This window comes from Odontesthes bonariensis, chromosome 13 (genome assembly GCF_027942865.1).
Source record: "Odontesthes bonariensis isolate fOdoBon6 chromosome 13, fOdoBon6.hap1, whole genome shotgun sequence".
NCBI lineage: Eukaryota > Metazoa > Chordata > Actinopteri > Atheriniformes > Atherinopsidae > Odontesthes > Odontesthes bonariensis.
The window spans coordinates 11,255,027-11,276,955 of NC_134518.1; the positions used below are offsets into that span (position 1 = coordinate 11,255,027).

At 42.4% G+C, this 21,929-nt stretch overlaps 1 protein-coding gene across 2 annotated transcripts in view; it reads right to left on the reverse strand.

Moving 5' to 3' along the window:
- The window catches only part of gpc3 (glypican 3), a 126,076-nt gene that overhangs the window by 27,448 nt on the left and 76,699 nt on the right, over window positions 1-21,929 (reverse strand). For both annotated transcript variants that reach the window (XM_075480932.1, XM_075480931.1), the window contains exons 4-6: window positions 10,293-10,432; window positions 9,746-9,871; window positions 3,494-3,605 (exon numbers count right to left, since the gene is read on the reverse strand). In XM_075480932.1, coding sequence (XP_075337047.1) covers window positions 3,494-3,605; window positions 9,746-9,871; window positions 10,293-10,432 — 378 coding nt within the window. The remainder of the gene's footprint in view (window positions 1-3,493; window positions 3,606-9,745; window positions 9,872-10,292; window positions 10,433-21,929) is intronic.

The window sequence follows — 21,929 nt, forward strand, 5'->3', positions numbered from 1 at the left end:
CACAGCGTCATGAGACTAAAAATGAGACTACGGCAGTTATTAATCAGCACTGCAATCTGCTGGTTGACGTCCAGGAACATTACAAACACTATCTAACCTCCGGCTTGTTCTCCTTCATGTTGAATAAAAAAAGGCAGGTTAAAGTAATTATCTGTGAGCTGTGGCCTCCTCTCTCACATCAAATGGTTAATTAGTGCATTTGCTTTTATCCCTGCTTCAATCCAGGACTGGTGGTCTTTCAACTGGGAGGGAGGCGGAGACCTTGTAAAACTGCTTTTAACTAAACATCACTTTCTCTGGTGCCCTTACAGGGATGTTTACAATATGCAAGCTGAGAGCAGACAGGGCCATGAAATACTGTGGACAGTCAATAAACACTTAGCAGGAATATAAAGCATGTTGCCCCGCTGCTGACACGTGACATCATGTTTTCCTTTCGGCGGATTAAGACTGCCGACAAATGAAAGGTAAAAAGAGCAGCAAGTGTCAGGCTTTTGTGTGCACCGTTGTATTGATTGTACACATCTGTGGAACTCTACCGGGGGGGACGGGACACCATTCGTCCTTAAGATGATTCTTAATTTGGTGTTTTGACGATGTGTGGTGGAGAGAATTGTCAACACGAGTTTCAAAATCTCTCTGGGATGAGAGCAGATGACTGTGAAGGCTACGGTTGGTGCATCGCTGTTAAGACTGAAGCATGGCCAGAATCACTGCTTAGATGTTGTCTTTAAGCTACTTGAATGGTGAATGTGTCAGATGATTATAAAATTGAGATTTTATTAGGACAGAGCCACAGTCTGGAGATGCTTAAAGTGAGTGCGTAGCCTTAATGGGCTGATTTCCAATCAAACTTTCTGATGCATTTAGCCGTCTGACAAAAGAAACAGAAAAATGTGTGAATGAGAGCAGTTTCACTGGTAATCAAGCAGCGTTAACATACACGTACGCTTTATTAGTTTTCCGAAAAGATTCAAAAATAAAAAAGGATGGCACTCTGGAATGTGTACAGAGGAATAATGATGATTGATTTTGGAAATATTAGCGTTTTCTGATTTCTGCACAAATTGAAAAAAAAAAGCAAGAAAAAAAAAAGCACAGCAAAGAGTAATAAACTGTTTTACTGCACATGAAATATGCAACCAGGTGCAACCATTCCTTTGTCAGATGTTAATCCAGCATACTGAAGCCTAGATCTTACGAGAAGTTGGACTTGAGGCAGAAATGTGTCTGACTCTGCTGTACGGCCTTCAGATACGAGACGAAAAGCTCCCTAAAAACATATGTGTTCATGTAAACACATTCTGAACCCCATAAACTTCCACATGTATACTACGTCATCAGGGCAGTGGGAGCCAATTAGAAAAGAGAATTGGGTTACTGAGAACATCTGATTTGAGTGAGTTCATGTTTCTAAGGAATTGTCTGGATGTCTGTAGAACAATGAGCTCAGTCATTTCACCAAACTGCATTTTCTTGCAGAATCTCATCAAAAGCCTATCAGGAACCTGATCCACACGGTAAACAGTCTCCACTGCAGGAGCTCTGCTTGTAATCATGCAGACACAACAGTTTGTCCCAGTTGATGCAGAGCATTTTGAGAGGGTTATCACATTAAAGACAGTGTGTGGATGTGTGCCTGTATTTTTAGGATTAAAGGAGGATTCTGGTCTATCACTGCTTAGGTTTAATTGTTGTCATTTTTGCCCATCATTCCTGTTGTTGACAACTTTACAACGCTGCAGCAAAAAGTAGTGAGAAAGAGCAGGAAAGAGGCGCAGTCATGCTGATACTGTAACATCGTAGCTAACATCTTGGTTCAATTTCTGCTTAGTTATGTTTGCTTGCAGTTTTATTTTGGAATGAGTGATTATCAATGACATTCTCAAACCTTTTCGAGGACCAAATGAAGTGGTTTTGACAATCTGGCAATGCACGCGTGCTGTTTTTTTCCCCCAATGGGTCACAAGAAATACTCCGGTGAGAACAATGCATCCATAACTGACAGAAAAGATGACCAGAACGATGAAGAAAAACAAAGACCAATGTTTTTAGGTTGGAACTATCTTTTCTCCTCTTTCAGCCAAGAGGCCCCTGCGCTGGGTCTGTCTGTATTTGCTATAAAAACACAACTTACACAATTTCTGGAAGGTTTCCAGTCGTGGCCCAGTTTTACTTTGACCAAAATGGATGTAGCATTTGCCGTGCTTCACTTCTGTTCCAACACATTCGCTGGACTGACAGCAGAGGAGCAGGTTCAATAAGATTTATTGTCTTCTCACTGTGACAAGGATATTATTTACTCCCCATTTTACAACTTTTGCTGAAGTTTTTCAAATCTCTAATACTTAATATGTATTTCCTTTTTTTTCCCCATCTCTCTAATGCCTCTTATCCACAGACCCCTGGAGTGTTCCGTTTGGCCTTAGAGTTGTGGAGCTCTTACTGGCTGAATTACAGGGTGTTTCTAATGTGGAAGTTTGAAAAACCAGCCTGGGGCTTAAGGGGCTAAAACTCGCATGAAACCTTTAGAGCCAGATTCTGGAAAAAATATTCATGGGGCCTTTTGAAGAGAGCAGGGGCATCTAACACATAAACATGAGGTAATACAGCAAAAGTAAATGAGAAAATTACAGCGTCTCACCCTGCTACCCTCTGTATGTTTCCTTGAGGGTCTCTGGCTGTCAGAGGGGGGTGGAGGAGGGTCCTTAGATCTCCCAGGTTGTTTAAACAGGTCAGAGGGATTATAATCCTCTGAGACGGGTCAAAAAATATGTGTGTGCATATGTGAAGGTAAGGGGGTGTAGGTGGCCAGCTGGGAATGCTGACAACTACGAGCGCAAGCACCACGAACCAGGAAGCACTGGCTGATGTGTGGGCTGATACATCTATCTACAGCCGCTGATTTGATCCAGAAAGCATCTTTGCACTCAGGCAGAACCCTCCAAAGATGGTTTCCATGGCAATGAAAGCGGAAAAAATGTTCGAATATCATTCAATCTCAAAAGAAGAATATAACAATCAGAGAGGGGGTCCTCTACCGATTGCCATGCCGGTGAATGTGTTTCTGAGTATCGCAGATGACACAGCAATTAGATGCTGTTCTGGGTTCAGTTTCATTTGAAAGATCTAAGTTTCGACATCACCTTGAGTGCAAGTGATACAAGGCAAAGAATGATGCACCACAGCGGGGAAATAAAAAAAAGAAAATTGACATTTTCGTGTCTCATCCACACTTGTCCTGTGCTGCTCCCACAGGAGCCGAGGGCGAGACCAGCAGCAGCCTCAGAATCAATGTCCAATTGTGAGCCAAGAGGTAGAACTAATGGGAAGGCAAACCCTTATGCCTTCTCTGAGGAGAGGGTGACGTAGGTGGAGAGAGAAATGGCTTATTTAAAGGTCTTCACTCACTGTAATGGAAATGCAAGAACTCAGCGGAACAAAGCGACAGGCAGCACAAGCACAGACTGAGACTACAGACATCACAGATCACCTGATTGATGTGTTTGAGCTTATCAATGATCTGGCTGATGATCGGTTCAGGAGGCTTGTTGCTTTTGGACTCTGAACCTGGATGCAGTCGTTTCAGGCTAGGCCCAGGGAACCTGAGAGAAAAAGAGTGGAAAAACAAAAAAAAGACATTTTTTAGATAAAGTTCCCCAGGTGCTGAATCTTACTGAGGAATTTAGTGACTGTTGAAAGGTCAGCGTGAGCTATATGTGTGGAAGACATGAGTGACCATCCCTCCAAACACGGCATTTATCACCATCTAGTGTTGATAAAATGAATGACAAGTATTCCTGTCATATTTCAGGGCCATGCAGCAGAGCTGGATATTCTAGTTGAAACTGAGCTCCAGTTATGTTATTCGCAAAAGACAATGAGACTGCATACATCTCTCATGTGCAGATAAGTAGGCCCTTTTATTGGACTATGCTCAACATATTTCAGTGTCAGCCTCCTTAAGAAATGAGCGTGACTATAAAAACAGTCTATGCATGTAAATTTCCCAGCAGGAGGCAACATCCATAAATGTGTTTAGTCATTATGCAAAGTTTGGCTGGTAATTCATTTCATGCACATTAACCTTTCAATTAGCGACATTTTAATCATCTGTGTTAATGAGAAAGCATTAGCAGAGAAGTATTTCTATCCCGTCGTAGCTTTGAAGGTATATTTAGGTCCAACCAGCACACAGGCAAGCACAAACAAGCCTTCATGTGTGACTGAGGAAACATTGCTCTGTTGACCCTTGTGGAGGAGGAGGAGCTGGTGTGTCTGAAAGGTAGATTCCCCTCCAGACTTTCATGTCGAGACTTCCCCGCAGGTGATTCTTCAGTTCTAGCAGAGGTCAGGATTTAACCCCTTTCCCACCAGCATCCCAGCTCTGAGGAAAAGACAAACTTGTACCACGAGATGAGCATCTTTACATCAACCGGCGCAGTGGCCACGAGGAGCAGAACATGGCAACATTGGAGAAAGCGTAACCAAGTGAAGGACAAAAAGGAAAATGGACGAAACGCAGCTTTTTTGGGAAAGATAACCAAAGAAAATGCCAACAGAACAGAAAAAACAATAACACAATATTGCAAGACATACAATTAAAAAACAAAAAATACATTAAAAAATAGATACATACATGTTGTCAATTTTGTTGTGCTTCTGAAATATTTCCATGTTTTCTCTGTTGTTGTAAAATTTGGTTGTAAAACGCTGTTTCCTTTCTTGCTTCATGGTTTTATGTGTGTGTGTGTGTGTGTTTTGACTTGTCGCGTTTCTTTTGTGTTTTGCACCTCCGAGCCACCATAAACTAGTTTCGGAACTGACAACGTGTCTTTCCCCGGCGTTACGGTGATATGAGTGATGGTTGAGGGTCGAGGTCGCGTCGTGGCGTAAATGTCATCTCCTCTATTGGTGTAAAAGATTGAAAAGATGAAGGACCAACAGGCCCGATTGGGCGATTTGATTTTCAGAGAAAAGGTTGGTAAGAGAGAAAAGGGCCTTGATGGAAAATACATGTGCATGTGTGTGTGTGTGTGTGTGTGTGTGTGTGTGTGCACTGTAGCTGTGCAAAGGATGAGGTCATACTCTGCTCGGATCTCTGATACACTGCCTTCAGTGCTAATACTCACTGACTCCCACATGAACACAAATGACAGCTCCATTCATCAGTCTTTCCCTCTCTACAAAGTCAGACTTTTCATTAAACTCAAATTACATTTCCCCAGTTATTTATTCTTCTTATTAGCTATGATCTCATCCCCTCTCAGCTCCTAATTATCACATTAATAATGGAAAGCTGTGTGATCAATTTAGCAAAGGAAAAGAGGAAATATGGGTCGAGGGGGGAGGATTAAGGAAGGCAGATTGAGGATAAGGAGCCGGGGCAGGCTAGTATTTCATGTGATAAATGCCAGGGAGATAATTCTACCTCAATATAATTTGGCATACATGACACTTTTCCACTGCTGATAGCCTCAGTTGTCAGCTTTCAGCTTGTTATCCAAACCAATCCGTGTTATTATTCGGTGCTAACTGAGGTTGATTGGATGGGTAAACTTATGATAACCTAATTTAATCAAACACCAATTACCATGCTATTAGGGCCAGACTGACTGAGGCTACTGCCTCCCACACCAGAGTAAACAATAGATAAGGAAAACATGATGTGCAGGTAATGGAGTCGGGTCATTTGATGGACCACACCACCGGTCCACAACGTTCAGACAGGCAGAGGTTAGTGTATGTAATGTGTTAACCGCGTGGCCGTTACTTACACTGAACACTGAGACTTCTTGAAAATGTCTGCTGGGTTGTTCATGTGAACCATCATGAGGAACAACCCAGTCGCCTTTCAGCCCATCGGTTAGTCTACTTTGATCCAGTTTGAAACACCTCAAAAAGAATGCAGGAATGCCCTCTTGCACATGTAACTGCGATGATTTGCATGATAAATAACACAACTGCTTTATACTGGACATGCTAGAGTCATCACTGTGAGCATGGTAGAAAGCAGGCATTGATTCTTTGACGCAACTCTTGTCTATTGATTGAATGACTGAACAACAACACTGATGTGGAGATTATGGCATGATAGCAGACTTACAGAGCCACCGACCATGTTTCTGTGTGTTGGTTTGTGTGTTTAATTGTGGATGTGGGAATATGCTGTAATTTAAGCCCACATTGAATATATGTATAAGTCCTTAGATGGGAAGTTTTATGATGTACAGATATATGTATACATATATATATAAATATGTATCATCCTATCATGTATCAGATGAGGAAATGCATGACAATTAGCTCGTATTGACATATAATATTGCATTTGCATATTTCCTAATGTGGAAATCAACTGAGGAAGTTTCATAGTGATACTGTATTAATTGAAAACCTTCAGTGTCATGCAATAAAAAAGTTCTACGGTCTACGTCAGTGAAGCACAATGTGGACAGCCGTGTATCTCCCTCAAAAATAATACAGTACAACCTCAAATTAGAAGAAAAAGCTGAGATTCCTACATTTACTTTGACTCCTATTTAGTTGCAGTAAGCACGAACCCGATATAATTCATGTTTGGTCTCGTCAACTTAATTTCATTTGTTGATATACATCAGTTTCTGCATTGCACGCCTGCAACAACGATGAGCGATTGTAATCATTAAACAACTGAACCAATTTGAAAGAATTGAAGCATGTAAATGTCAAGGGCATGAACCCATCATGTCCAGTCCCTCAGACAACACTACATTAAAAACTATCATCCATCAGCAGCTGATAAAAACCCATGGGCAATGGATTACTGTGGAAAACTTTTGGCATCTGGGATGGACCATCCCACAATGGAAACACGTGTTCGAGATCTTTTTTTGGAGGAAATGGACACCAAAGACAAAAATAACCACCTGGACTGTTATCAGCAGGTCCAGGAGCAGGCTCGGTGATGGTATGTGGTTGTATCAGTGCTCTTGGCAAACCTCTATGATGATGATTAATGCAGTAATGTGGTTTAAGATTATAGAGCAATATATTCTGCCTCATAGACTATAGATCTTTTTCATAGATGTGCACAAAAAAAAACCCCACATCCTGCACACATTACAACGAGACAGCTAAGAGGATACAGGTACAGGTGATGGAGTGGCTTGCCTGCAGATCTGACCTGCCCCCCCGATGGTGATTGTGTGGAGAATGTTGAAAGAATAAATGTAACAACAGTGAACCCGTACTCCTCCGAACTTTAAGGCTTGTTTGCATGAAGGGTGAGACCAAATAACACCTGAAACAGTCACCAGTTGGTATCCTCAATATCGGAATGTCTTTTAAAGGGATATTTTTTTTTAAGTGGGTTTTGTGTGTAATACTTTACAGTCAATCTCTTACCTACAGTAGAGAGCAGTCAGGGTGCGCTCAATCTGAAGAATAACAATTTGCCGACAGGAGAGTTACGGATAAAAGTTTTTAAGATCGGGCCTGTCAAAAGAGTACATTTTTTGCCACGTAAAACAACTCGAACCTCAAAAGTTTTACTGTGGTTCGAGCAAACACCATATTGTGAATTTTACAACAATTTTACACTGTTTACAGCTGCAACTCACAGTCATATGGAATGGAGCCACGTGAGCATAGTATAAAAATCCATGGAATAGCTCTTTCTTGAATCTTGACGAGAGATTTTTTTTATTTTAGGTGCAAGCTGTTTTAAAAAATTTGCTTTAGAGTAACTTTTAGCTCTTAGCCCGCTACCCGGGAAAACCTGATTTGTCAAACTAAGAGCACTCCGACTGCCGTCTACTGCAGGTAAGACACAGACTCGTATACTTGAAAAAGCACAACTTAAAACATAAAAACCCATACAGAATATCCCTTGAAGTGTTATGGGAAGACGTGGCAACACCCCACATGATGTGCATTGGTGTACGTGTGTGTGACAGAGAAAGAAAAGACACACATGAAGAGGTGTTTGAAGAATGTGTGTGTGACTGGCTGAATGTGGCTCGTAGTGGAAAGAGCTCTGAGTGGTTGCGATGACTGGAAAAGTGCTTTATAAATGCAGTCCATTTGTTTAAAAGCGGCACTGGTGAGAGAGGGGAAATTTGCGGGAAAAGAGTAGAGTAATGACATGAAGCAAATGGTATCAAACCAACAACATGCCCCTCAAGTGGGGTTTACCCTCCCTGCTCAACTATAGGGTTGCCCCATGAAAGATAAAACTATGAGCACCCCAACTTGAATGCTCATTTTTGACACTTGATCTTATCTTTTATCACTTAATCTCACACCCATGAGTTTCCACTGTCACTAGATCCAAAGCGGGGATGGAAGTGTTTTGGGTTGATACCGCATCTGTCACAGATATCAGTGTAATGCTCTTTGATGTGCTGAGAAGTGTTTCTCCTGTGATCTCGGTTCCAGGTGGGATGGTAAACACGTCTGATAAAAAGCTCCTCATTTAGATCCAAAGATCACTCCTCGCGTATCGAACACAGTCAGTACCCGACCCCTCCTGAGCTTATCCTTCCCACCCACCCGATCTAAATTTATCAGCATGAGACAATACATTCAGCGAATGCCACGTCTGGCTATGGAGACGGTCCTATCAGTGGAGATAATGGGAAGATGATCCAGAACAAATCTCAGAGTGAAAATGTACCCCTTGTGAATTTGCTGGCAAATGGCCTCGCAGATGACACGGAGAATTGCTTGCCGCAGGACATTGTAATCTCTCTATCATTTTGTTTTCTTTCCTGCCTCCCTGCACCTTCCTATCGCACTGTTTGGTCCAGCTTGTAATCGTCCCCTCAGGACAGCTCTGCCCTCTTGCCAACTCGCCGTCTCCTCCTCAGATAGAAACGGTCACTGTGACAAAATATTTTCCAGCAGTTTGATAAGAGCTCTGAACTTATTCTCAGACCCCCCCCCTTTTTTTTTTTTAAAGTATTTTTTGGGGCTTTTTATGCCTTTAATGATAGGACAGTGTGAGAGAGACAGGAAGCAGGGGGCAGAGAAATGGGGAAGACACGCAGCAAAGGGCCGCTCAGTGCGGGAGTCGAACCGGGGCCCGCTGCATCAAGGATTAAGCCTCTGTACATGGGGCGGCTGCTTAACCCACTACGCCCCGAGACCCCCCTTTTTTTAAACAAGAGGCTGAACATCAACCTGCAAATTCCCATCGGAAATTTGTAGCTCTCAAGCGATTTAATTGCCACGTTTAATTCACAAGACAATCGAGTCCGAAAAAGAAAAGGGATGATATCTGCAACTTTCTAAGCTGAACTGAAAAGCGGGGCAAGCTGACAGTGGAAACAGAGAAGCTCTGCTAAGTGAAGCCACAGGACAGAGCTGAAGTGAAATATTGTGAAAACCAAATGTGGTTCTGCCGGATGAGGGAAGAGAAAACGATCGAAAAGGCAATTAACTACCCGAGAAGAGGGTGTAAGAGTGCCTGACATTAATAACATCCCACTGAGCCAAAGTCAAGATTTACATTCACACTCAGTGTGAGGGGGGCTTGGGAGGGGGGGGGGGGGGGGGGGGGGCTCATCAGCTCTGCTCGAACTTACCCTTCAAGTCACCTACACTGTAAGATGTGATCCAGGGGTGTTGGGAAATAAAGAATCAAAATGATCATGAACATAAGAAAGCAATCAAGACACCGGGCAGTGGATCTTCCTCTGTGAGCATGCAGGGATTGGAATGTGTTTTATAGCTGCATATCCAAACAAACGAGACAGCCATTTACCTGTCTGTCATCTCCTGCCCGTTCCAGCAGAGGGAGTGGTTCGCTGGAGCAGGCTCGCGACTGCACAACGCCTCCCCGAGACCGCTGTAGAAGGAGCTGAAGCCTCTCAGGTTGGTTATGAACTCCCTGAGGTGAGTGAAAAGAGGACATGTTGAACAGAGAAGGAGACAAAGAATAAAATAAAATGATCCTGCAGAAGGAGAGGAACGGAGAAATAAAGGGTGAGAATTCAGCTTGATAACAGTGAGAGCAAGTCAATTAGATCCCCCACGAGAAGGAGAGATTAAAAGAGGCCAGAATAAGCAGTGTCTCTATTCCTAATTGACAATAATCTGGCCATTGTGCTGCTAAAGCCAACAGCCACGCTGAGCAATTATTACACAGCTCATTTAAGCCTCCAGTGGAGAATAGACTGTCACAAGGAAACAGGAGGGGATCTGTCCACAATGTCTGGGATAATGTCTTGTGCTACAAGACATATATTGCCTTTGTAGCACACTGGAGGGAAAGTACTCTCCTTCTGGATTCCTGCCTCTGATATCCTCACCTGCGGAGGCCCGCCAAAGTCTCATCAGTGTCTGAAGGCTGAGCCCCGCGGGCTGCAGAGGCAGCGGGAGGCTGATGAGGAGGGGGGGACTCAACGGAGCGAGAGGCCCGCGGAGGAGAGTGTCCACACATCCCGCTCACCTGCAGAGAAGAGAGGAGAGACACTGAGTGAGTGCATTCAGATCCCCAAGCTTCCTCGCCCCTCTTCTGTTTAATTGCGCCCAGCTTCAGGTCCCGAACCTGTATTTTTCAAACTCTTAATAAAAGTGACACAACGAACTGCAAGAACCTGTCAACGCTGCCGGCCTCGCTCAGCTGAGCCCCTCTGCAATGGGTAAATTCTCGTCTGTTTGGGAGCATTTATTTTTGGGCGAGATGAAAGCACGGGGGCTTTGCATAACAAACATGTCATTGTATGCTCTGCCAGCCTTGTTCAAATTTGTAATCATAAGACTCAAAAAAACGCAAAGTGCGGCCTCTCGGCTGTCCCTATATAAATGCCATTGTGTCTCCACGCGGGACAACATAACAATAACAAATGAGGAGTCCTCTCTGTCTCTCAGAGATAATGGACCTGGCACATTCTTTTCAGGTGCAATAAAAATGCAAATGGCCGTTATGTTTAGCTTGTGGTTTAATGATTTGACGGTTGTTTAATTTCCCTTGGGGATACTGGCCGAGGCTAAATTCTGCCACGTAATGTTAACAGCTAATTGTGCCCAGCTCCCCTTTAAGTGATCAGGCTGGCACAACTGCTACTGAATACTGATGGGACCTGATAGAGCAGCACTGGGCGTCTTCATCTGGTGGTAAGTGGGGTCACATGCAGCACACGCATAAACTCCAACGCTTCCCAGCTTCAACAAAAATTAATTCCTTCATTCATCATTTGCTTGAGCATAATGCACCTAAGCCCATCAACATGGCACACTCCTGCAGGATCTATTTTGTACATGCAGGCATGTGTTATTTAAGCACTAGCACACAAATGCTGACACACACAGAAATGCTCCTGGGCTGTAACATAGAATCATCAGGGTTAATCAATACAGCCTTGTCATGCAAGGATACAATAATAGCACTACTCAACACACACACACACACACACACACACACACACATAACAGCGCTTTGCCTTGACTTCCATTCATTTTGGATAGACTATAGTCATGGGAAACTGAAAGTACACCTGCTTTCAACTCTAAAGTTTCACATATAAGGATTTTTTTAAATTTATTTTTTTTATTAAAGGGGAACTCCGGGGCATTTGAAGCGCAATCCCATTGCTAGAGGTTGTCAAATACTGATAGTAGGACACAGACAGGTGCAAATCGGCGCTCCCTGTGCGGAGATTGCGCTGTTTGCGCAGCCTGTCATGCGAGGCTAATACGTGGTGGCTAAGGGGCAAGTGCTAACCCTTCCACGTAAAACAACAACTTGCACACTGCAGAAACGTCACACCACTTTATAAACCATCCGACAATAAAGTCACAAGCCTTACCATCAAAACCATATGCATGGTTCTCACATTACTGGCATGGGGACGTTACAAAACAACTTTATAAACAGCATGTCACTTACCTCTTGTTTGTATGCTCGCGCATGTGAAAGCCCAAAAGAGTCGATGGACGATACTCCCAAATACAAAGCAATTATCTTCTCTAGAAAAACTGCGTTCAAGTATTTAAAACATTACAACAATACATGCCCTGTATCATCATTGGTGTCGTAGTCAGACATGATTACGTTAACTTTCCGAGCAGTAAACACCAAGAAACAGGCGCGGCTGTCGGCAGGCGGCAGCGCGCATTGATACTGCAACCTAGTGCCAAGCGATTGTGAGGTGTAACTTTTTCAGAAAATACGATTTTGTGATGCAAATGTATTACTCTTTTGAATGCATATTCTTTTCAGAAGCAAAACGCTTTATTTTAAAAGCCCCAGCCAACTAGCCGGACTACTTACGTCACCGCCTAAAAGAGGCTGTAACTCGGCTCACAGGACGCAGCGGGGGGTAGGAAAATGTTCATAAATAATATTACTAGTATGGGATGTCGTACAGCTTCATGTCAAAAGAGGCGAACTATCCCTTTAACACAATTCCAAGGAGGAAAGACATCAGTAAAGATTTTAGAGAATCAATTGTTGCTGCCCTTCAATTTGGGAGCAGTTAGAAAGTCATTTTCAAACCATTTAGAGTCCTTCCCTCTACAGGGAGAAAGATTATTCACATTCAAGGCAGTTGCCAATCTATCCAGCAAGGTCAGACTGTTCAGTGCTTGGAGAACCTGCAGAATATTCAAGTACTTCATGTCAGACTCTACAGGCCTCAGTCAGCATGTTACATAAAGTTCATGACAGCACAATTAGAAAAAGACTGAACAAGTATGGCTTGTTTGGAAGGGTTGCAGGAGAAAGCCTCTTCTCTAAAAAGAACATGACAGCACAGCTTAGGTTTTGGAAAGTTGCATCTGAACAAGCTATAAAACTTCCTGAACAGTGTCCTTTGGACAGACCAGACCAAAGTGGAGATGTTTGAGCATATCAGCACAAACACCTCATACCAACTGTCGAGCACGGTGGAGGAGGGCTGATGATTTGGGCTTGTTCTGCAGCCACAGGACCTGGACACCTTGCAGTCATTGAGTCCACCATGAACTCCTCTGTATACCAAAGTATTCTAGAGTCAAATGTGAGGCCATCTGTCTGACAGCTAAGACTGGCCTAAATTGGATCATGGACAGAAAAATGATCCCAAACACAGCAGTAAATTTACAACAGAGTTGCAGAAAAAGAAGAAAATCAAGCTGTTGCAACGTCCTAGTCAAAGTCTAAACCTCCGCCTGATTGAAAAGTTGTGGTGGGATCATAAGAGAAGTGTGAAAAAATGAATACCTGAAACTTCAATAAACTTATACAACATTGTAAAGAAAAGTGGGCAAAAAACGCTGTGAGAGACTAGTGATGTCATACAGAAAACTATTTCCTCCTTTTCCCAATTACCTCTGCTTTAAAGCAATACTATGTAACATTTCTACCTTAAAATAATAGCTTGAAAAAAATTGTGCAGCTAGAATGAGTTTTAATATTACGATTGGCCTGTCTCCTATGCCCTTCGGGGGTCTGAGTTGGAAAAACTGCACTATGTAACTTTGCTGGACCGGCCCGGGAGCTGAGCGGAAGTACTTCGACTTGCTTTCTGGCACACCTACCGCAAAAACAAATAGACCCCTCTCACGCTCCCAGGTACATTTGATTACTCTTACCTTCTCGGTCGACGTAGCTTGCACCTTCTGACTCCTCGCCGGTTCGTCAACAAACGTGAAACGTGAAAGCGAAAGGGTGTTGTATTTACGACAGTGTAACCGTACATTACCTCCAAGCCTGTAGGGGGAGCTCCATAATGGGCTTTTTGAGAAGTTACATTGTACAGTATTGCTTTAAGCTCAGTTTTCGTCAAATAGATAATGACACAACGTAATACGTCATGTTTTGTGGTTGATCTGAAGTTGTATTTACCTAATTTTAAGACCAAATGATTTATATCATGTTCTGCCGAGTGAAAATTCTAAATTAAAAAGGGTTCTTCTTTTTTTTCACATGACAGCATCCACATCTCTAAAAATGATCAGTTCAAGCCTTTAGATCAATGCCCGCTTTACCTCTAAGCCTCACCAGGACCCCATAAATGTTGGGGATATTTTGGTTTCTATGACCCCTATTTGTCCCAGCCTATTTGGGAGAAGGTTCCAGTGCGGTTACAAACTCACATATCCCAGTTTTTAACCTTAAACTTAAAACCAAGTTTAGATTTTCAAGAAGCCCTTTAAACTTGTGGAGTCGAGCATTTTTGGACCCCATGAGGATTGCAAAAAAAAAACTCAAAATCCCGACAGTCAGAGATGGCTGAGTTCTCCTACACTCCCTGACTATTCCACCAATACTACATGTGGGAAATCGTGCACACACTTTAGCCCATTGTCTCTGCCACCTCATTCTCCCCCTCCACATCTTCCTCCCCTATGATGCTTTCCTTCTCGTGTGCCTGGAGCAGGTGCCGGTGCTCCCGCAGGCCATGATTAATGGGATCCGAGTTGTGTTCGTCTTTTTGTTTAGGAATTCACGGGAAGCCGTGGGGAACTTGGGAGCACAAGGGAGAGACTTATTCGGCACACGTACCCCAGCCCCACCCTGACCCACCAATTGTTTTTAGATTCTTCAAGGAAGGGGCCTCATTAATGGGGTATTAATATCACCCAGGGCTGGACAAACATAACCAACAGGAGAGTGTGCAGATAAAGCCTGCCTCAGCGTGACAGCTTGGAAATATCTGCACACTTTTATCTGCTTTGAGCAGCCTGCCTCACTGAGGGAGGGAGGTGCTGACGGCCAGCATCACAAACACACACACAGACGCAAAAACACTTTCTGATGCACTTACACACCTGCCCTTAAACACCTGCATGTCAGATGTACTCTGCCACTCTGCAAATCGGCTGTAAAGCTCCAAACAAATCAATGTGAATACACACACACCTGACATAACTGCATGATCAGGCTTTTACATTTTTCTTGATCACAAGGACTTTTGTAATAAGGCAAACAGTTTCAGGAGGAGACTGATGATACAATCAGTGTAATACAGTGGCAAGATGTCTTGCAACGCTGAAGCAACATATCGGGGAAGATGGTGAGTAATGTTTGTGTTCCAGAGGAGCCGAGGCTCAGGGAGAAACTGAATCAGCACTCAGCCCTCCTCCTCCTCCTCCTCCTCCTCCTCCTCCTCCTCCTCCTCCTCCTCCTCCTCCTCCTCCTCCTCCTCCTCCTCCTCCTCCTCCTCCTCCTCCTCCTCCTCCTCCTCCTCCTCCTCCTCCTCCTCCTCCTCCTCCTCCTCCTCCTCCTCCTCCTCCTCCTCCTCCTCCTCCTCTATGGATTGTTGTCACCAGCAGAAGAGCTGACTTTTGGTGAAATACATACATTACAGACACGGTTACTCCGCTGAAATCTTCGAATTGTCAAGTAAAGGCAAAATGAGGGGAAAGTCTAATTATGAAAAAAATAAAGTAATACCAGAGCGCAACAGCTTTTTCTCCAGATGGATATTGCTCTGTCTGAGTTGGAAGTGAAGAACTGCCATTTAGCCTTTCATACTAAAAGAAATTGCACTTTTTTTTAGATTTGAATCAACATGACAGACTAGTCAGCTGAAGTACTCTTTCCCAGCCTCCACAGTCGAAGTGACCTTGTGATTTTAAAGTGGATGTCATTTATTTATATCACAAGATTTCTTTGAATTAGTTTGAACTATTTTAATGTGTAGTTTTAAATGGTTATGAGCATGGATGTATAAAGCGGATGTGAGTGTCATACTCAAACACATGCACTAGTTGTCTTGCTGTGTAGCCACTTGAAATCCAGATCATGGATATCTGGGCCTAAAATCCTTATTCCACAATCTAACCATTAGCTCTCTTCAAAGGGTTGGTTTCACGGTGGGACTGAGGTGCTTTCATTGATGTCCTGTGTGTACATTTGGATGGGAGAGTGGGGTGTTGAAGTTGATGAGAGGCTGAAACACCTCTGAGCTGGCCACAGAGGTCATAACAGGGCTGAGCGGTCGGTGCGTGTTATGCAGGATTTACACGTTCATGTTTCAGGAGTCAGCAGTCAAGCGTCTTGTTCCCTTTGAATGGGGCGATGTCATTCGTTGCTGACTTGAATTCTAAGTCTGGTGCTTCGCTTTGCTAGCATAGCATGAGATGGAAAGTTGAGAACTACTTTTCAAGCAGCAGCGTAGACATCAGTCATCCAAATTGCTCAGCATCCTTCAGCTGGTCCATATGAATTACTGACGAAGAACAGAAGCAACTTAACAAGAACATCTTTCCTGTGCAGGTAAGGTGAAAACTCTATGTCAGGGCTATTATTGATTTGCAGTTGAATCCAAAAAGGTAAAAAAAAAAATTGTTGTCAGACAATAGCCAGGGGTTTTGAGACTCATTTCAGCAGATGTGTTGCGGATCTTTTGCTGTTTATCTGTATGTGGCCAAAGCTAGACAGGTCTAAAAACAGGCTAAAACTAAAAACAATTATTTTCCCTTTCCCACAGATTCAGCATATTCATAAGCTGAATCTGTTTAAGCACAACCAACTTCACTGGAGAGGGTTGTGTCATTTTAGTCTAATGATCCCTGCAAAATGGGTGTACAGGCAGAGTAGAGAGCCAATTAGAGAGCAATATGAAATGTTGCTTCTGTGCTTAAAACTGCAACTCAACTGCAGGACAAAAATATGAGGAAAATAATTCAGGCAATATCCCAAGAACCTTGCAGTAGGCTATATTCCAAGAAGGAAATGCACATGTTTCTGGGTGCATAATTGGTTGTTAGCTCCAGAAATATGGTCAAAGATGTGGATTTAATTAAATCTGTGGATTGTTTTTGCATTGAAACTGCAACTCTACTGTTTGTGAGGCTTTGTGTTTGAAATGCGTTGCAAGTTTCAGTCTGAGAAACTGAGAGAGAAAAATCCAGTCCAGTGTCAAGGAAGGACCAGTGCATTCATCTGTGCCAGCGGCATGCTAATGTTACATTGTGTTTGTAACATTAGCAAATTCTCATACATGCTAATGTTGACCAAGAGTGTGACAATGCTCTTAACCTGTACAGCAGCCAATCATATTTTTTCTATGCTTACATAAACTCAGTAAGTGTGGTGTCTTTTACCTTGTCAGCGGATTTTTTTTTTGGACACAGAAAAGTTATTTTTCCCCATAAAGTGGAGCTAACTTTGTGCCATTGCTACTAGCTGCTACGCCTCACTGTAACAAGTGTCATGTCAGATAGCTACTGTAGAACTGGTCGATGACTGTCAAAGTAAACCACGATAAAAGTTTCTAGGAAGCTTCTTCATCAAAGAAAATGTTCACATACAGTATATTATTTATAGTACACTAAGAATATTCTTTTGATTAGCTGAATTACTTCATTCGTAGCCGCTGGGAGCTCCAGAAGAGCCCCTGGGGCGCATATGACTTCTGGCTGGAACTTGCAGAGGAAGAGTAAAAAAATGTGAGTCAAACCCTGATGCAAAAATGTGAGCACTTGTACAGTGTGTATAACCACCAGTCAGCCATAACATTAAAACCCCAGGTAAAATTATAACATTGTTCATTTTACACAAATGCAAAGTTCTACTGCGAAAAACTGCAACCTGGCACCACCATACTAAGCATTTCTGCAAATCATTTACACCCCCTCATGTATGGCAAAAGTAACCCCCTACAGCAGAACCTTTTTAAGCCCGACAGCAGTGGACCTCACAAAAAAACTGCTTAGAAAGGGTTTTAAGAACACAACAGAGTCTAAAATACCAACGTCACTTATTCAGATGGCATCAAAAAAGATACCGATCCATTTCCCACAGGGCTAAAAGGCTCTATTGTTATCATCCCGGTACCAGTGCACACTTAGATGTTCTTTGTCCACACACTGACATGTGTCATAAGGAGAATCTGCTTAATATCAGGCAGGTGGTCTTAATGTTACGATTTAACACCATAGACTACTGAAATACACTGATCAAAGGTAGTTAAAGCATAACCTGATTCTCTGATTCACTTACACATTTAAGAATAATTATGGACCGCAGAGGTTGTCCTCCAAAGTAAAGTGGAATCGCTGAAATTTCGGTGACAATCCGTGGCAAAGAAAATGGCTGTTCTTTCAACTGTTTTATTCTGTAGAAAATTCTGAACAATTCTGTAGAAAAGTAAAATGGTTTAATTGGATTTTTGAAGAAAAACATATGGAGTCATTTGCATTTAGAAATCTATTACTGGGGTCATGTCTACAGGTAAAGACTGTAATTGCAGACCTTTTTAGGTGTTGATTTGGTCCTGTTGCCCCTGCCGACTGACAGGAAACATGGCTCCAACAAAAGAACTGTCAGCGGAGGCAAAGGAAAAGCTTATAAAACTCCTTCATGAAGGTAATTCAACTTGAAGTGTGTCAAAAAGATATCGACTGTTCCCAGTCAGCTATTTTGTGAAGCACGTACAAAAAAATGGGAAGAATGTAACAGGGAAATATACAGGTTGATCAAGGAAAAGCTTCAGGACAGAGAACTGAAATAAAAATAGCTAAATCTTCCAAGAGTGGCGATTTGCTTTTGAAATTTTATGTCTTTATTTTTTTTGCTAGGGGTTAAAAAATGCTGATTTGAGCTGAGGATTTAAATCTGACAACAGCAGATGATGGTCAAACGAGCATCTAGTTCAAAATGAAACATTTTTTTAAGCATTATTCTTAAAAAAAAGAAAAGTGGATTTCACGCTCCTTACTGTCTGTTGACAGCAACCGTTCGCAAAAATCCTTGAAATTAAATTGGTTTTGGATGAGTTTTTTTTGTTGTGTTTGCAGCTGGAAGGCCATTTATTTCACTATGATCAAATCAACAAATTAAACTACCTATTTCTCACCATTAAGTCAAATGCTCAGAATCCAATTACACATGCAAATACGTGTAAATCCAACTAAAAACATAAATATATTCATCAAACTTTCAGATAGCACAGTTTGCCTTTCATTTTTCAAATTAAACACGAGTTTCTTATATATGAATAATTCAAATAGACTTGACTTGGTCCATAATAACTTTGATGATATGTTACAGCATTTTTAAACACACGTGTGAAAGTTCGGATTGATTCTCACATTTCAGAGCTGAGCTGAGCGGCTCCTGTGTCGATAGTTGCTCTCATGTTTCAGTTGATTAATAAAATATAAAAATGCTGTGAAGATTTAATTAGCGCTCTTGTTTCTTCTGTGAAGCAACAGTTTGGATGTAATTTGATCTTCCTCAGATATCTTTCACCACAAAGGAGACAAAAAACAAAACAAAAAAGACAGCTCATGAAAGTGGGTTAGTGACATAAGAAGTGGAGGAAGTCTTTGATATTAGACTTAAAACTTAGCACTTAAATGTGGTGTGCAGTATATCTCCTCTAGTCTTGGTCAGATCCATCACAATTCTGTCTCAGCCTACTTCCTGTCTTAGTTTTCAGCCGAGAGGTCGCGGTGTGATGGATGTCTCCTCCACACTCTTCTGTCCTCCTCCCCCTTGGGCTCTGTTTCACACTTCCCCTTATTCTCTTTTTTTCTCCGTCTCTTTGCCACTCTTTCTCTCCTTTCTTTCTCCGCAGTAACTTGTTAAAAATAGAGCTTCATAAATCATGCATCTTCTCTCACAGCGACGAGGAAGAACGTGAGAAAAGAAATGAATGTGGGGATGAATAAGCCGGAGAGGGCTGTCGAGGATGAGAGACGGAGGTGGATGACATCAAGCTCCAGGAGAGGGGTGGGAAGTTGACAGGGGAGGAGACTGGAGCAGCAGGGCTCTTGGCTGCCCTCGCCGTCTCTCTCAACATTGGCTGTTTCACCCTGGAGTTGCGCTGGATGGAGGAAATTAATGTTAACATGCAGAGAGTGGGCTGGCGAGCGATGAGTGGTCATCTCACCAACAGAGTTACATGCTTCGAGTCATGTAACTCTGAGAGAAGAGAACTCACGAGAGAGGAGATGTCTCTCTCACACCCCAAGGACCATTTTACTCAGATAGTCGATCTGTCTGCCACCCAAGTAACAGCGGTCCAACTCTGACTGGAGGGGAGGTTAAGTGAGACATAGCTACTAAAGCTGCAAGACACATAACTACCACAAACCATGCCACAGGACACCATAGATCCATCGTGCTGCTGAACAAAGTATCATATCACTAAAGGGTCATTAAGGGTATCCTCTTAACAAGATCACGCACACGTTCCAAAGCAAAAGTCCTAATTACAGATCCACTGTGGGGACATTTCTAGCATTCAAATTGAATATAGATCACCTTAACGCCTTCTTAATTTTATATGCATACGTGCCATTAAACCTTTGTTTGTACTTAACAGTGCAGTTTCTGTTTGAATTAGATTCAGACAAAATCAGAAGCTTCTTTAAACTGGATGCATGTGATTTGGTCAAACAAATGCTCAAAGTCATTACAAAGGACGGTTGAAAAATAAACCAACTTAGTTAAGCTGTGGTTAGATTTAGGAGTAAAACTCAAACTTCGATCAGAAGAAGATGAACGTACTTCTTTTTTTTGTTGTGGAGGCATTTAATCTACCCATAATCTTCACTACTTTTCATCTTGGTTTTTTTTTTGTTAGTTCTTTTTTTTTAAAGTGGAATCATTTGAAGAACTTATGAGTAGTCGGCGTAATATCTGCAGTAGGCAGCAGTCAGCACACTCTCAGTTTGAAGTATCAAGTCGAATTTCCTTCAGGCAAACCAAGCGAGCTGCTCCGAATAGGCCCACGAGAGAATCGATTTTTTGCCATCAAACACACTTGAACCTCAAAAATGTCACAGCGAGAGCAAAAGTCGGGGTAGATTCTCAGTCATCCAGGTCATGGCAATCAGTTCAGAGCTGAGAAAAGGTTAAAGATCCTCAAGAATCAAGAAAAAGGGACTACAGTTGCCCCTTATTCAGGCTCTCCGGGTTAAAACACAAGCTGCTGTAACATTGTGGATTTTTATGCTTTTTGAATCAGAAAGTCATTCAACTTTTTCTCAACCAGAGAACATCTGTGTTGAAACACGGTCCAACGGCGCAGGGAGGTTCTATTTTTGTATTTGGGAAGTTTAATTTACAGTTATGGTAGGAGCTGCTCTAATTCTCTTAAAGCGATAGAAATTAGCTTAGATTCTTACTTTATCATCCACTTTGGCGTAGGACTGGACCATGCAAAATGAATCTTCCTTGGCTGAGAAAATAATGAGAAAGTATAGTATTTGCTTGATCCACAGTCACACATTTGAGGCAATAATTAGTTTCAGAATCTTGCTCATCTGTCGCCCCTGTTCTAAACATTCATTAGTTTTAGCTTTCCCGTCGGGAATCCTACTTGATTCTCTAAACTGAGATAAACTGACCGCTTTCTACTGCAGGTCCAACACTGACTGTTTCCCAGTACTTCACACAGCCCCACTCTGAAAACCAGAATAGCCCAAAAATGATAGCACACAACACAACATAATATGTGTGTACATAGCACAGCACTTCAGGCACGTTTTAAAGACACTTAGCTGAACCTTTAGGGTTTGGATAAGGGCTGAGGCAGCGCATTATTCCTCAACAGTCCATGTAAAACAGTACATTGCAAGAAATAATACTCAAAATGCAAAACTATCTAAAGCTGTTAGAGCAGCGCAGATACCAGACTAAACGCTGTAAATTCAAAACTCCCTTTCCACAGCCAAAAGAGTTTGTGTCGCAGACCTCGTTCTAATACGCAACATCTATTTAGCAGATGCTTTTACCCAATGCAACTTAGTAAGGAACACACTCCGGCTCAATGTGGAGTTTGGTATCTTGCCCAAAGACTACCGGCGAATGCGGAAATTGAGCCCGAACAGCCCGACTTAAAGATAACCATCGTACTTCCTGCGCTACAGCCACTTTGTAAGGAACATGCAGGATTTAGAAAGACTGGGTTTTATGCCAAAACTAAAATAAAAAAAAATTGGCATCGTAAAATAATGTTTTATGCTGATCTTTTTCCTCCTGTCTCCTGATATAATCTAACTGGCTT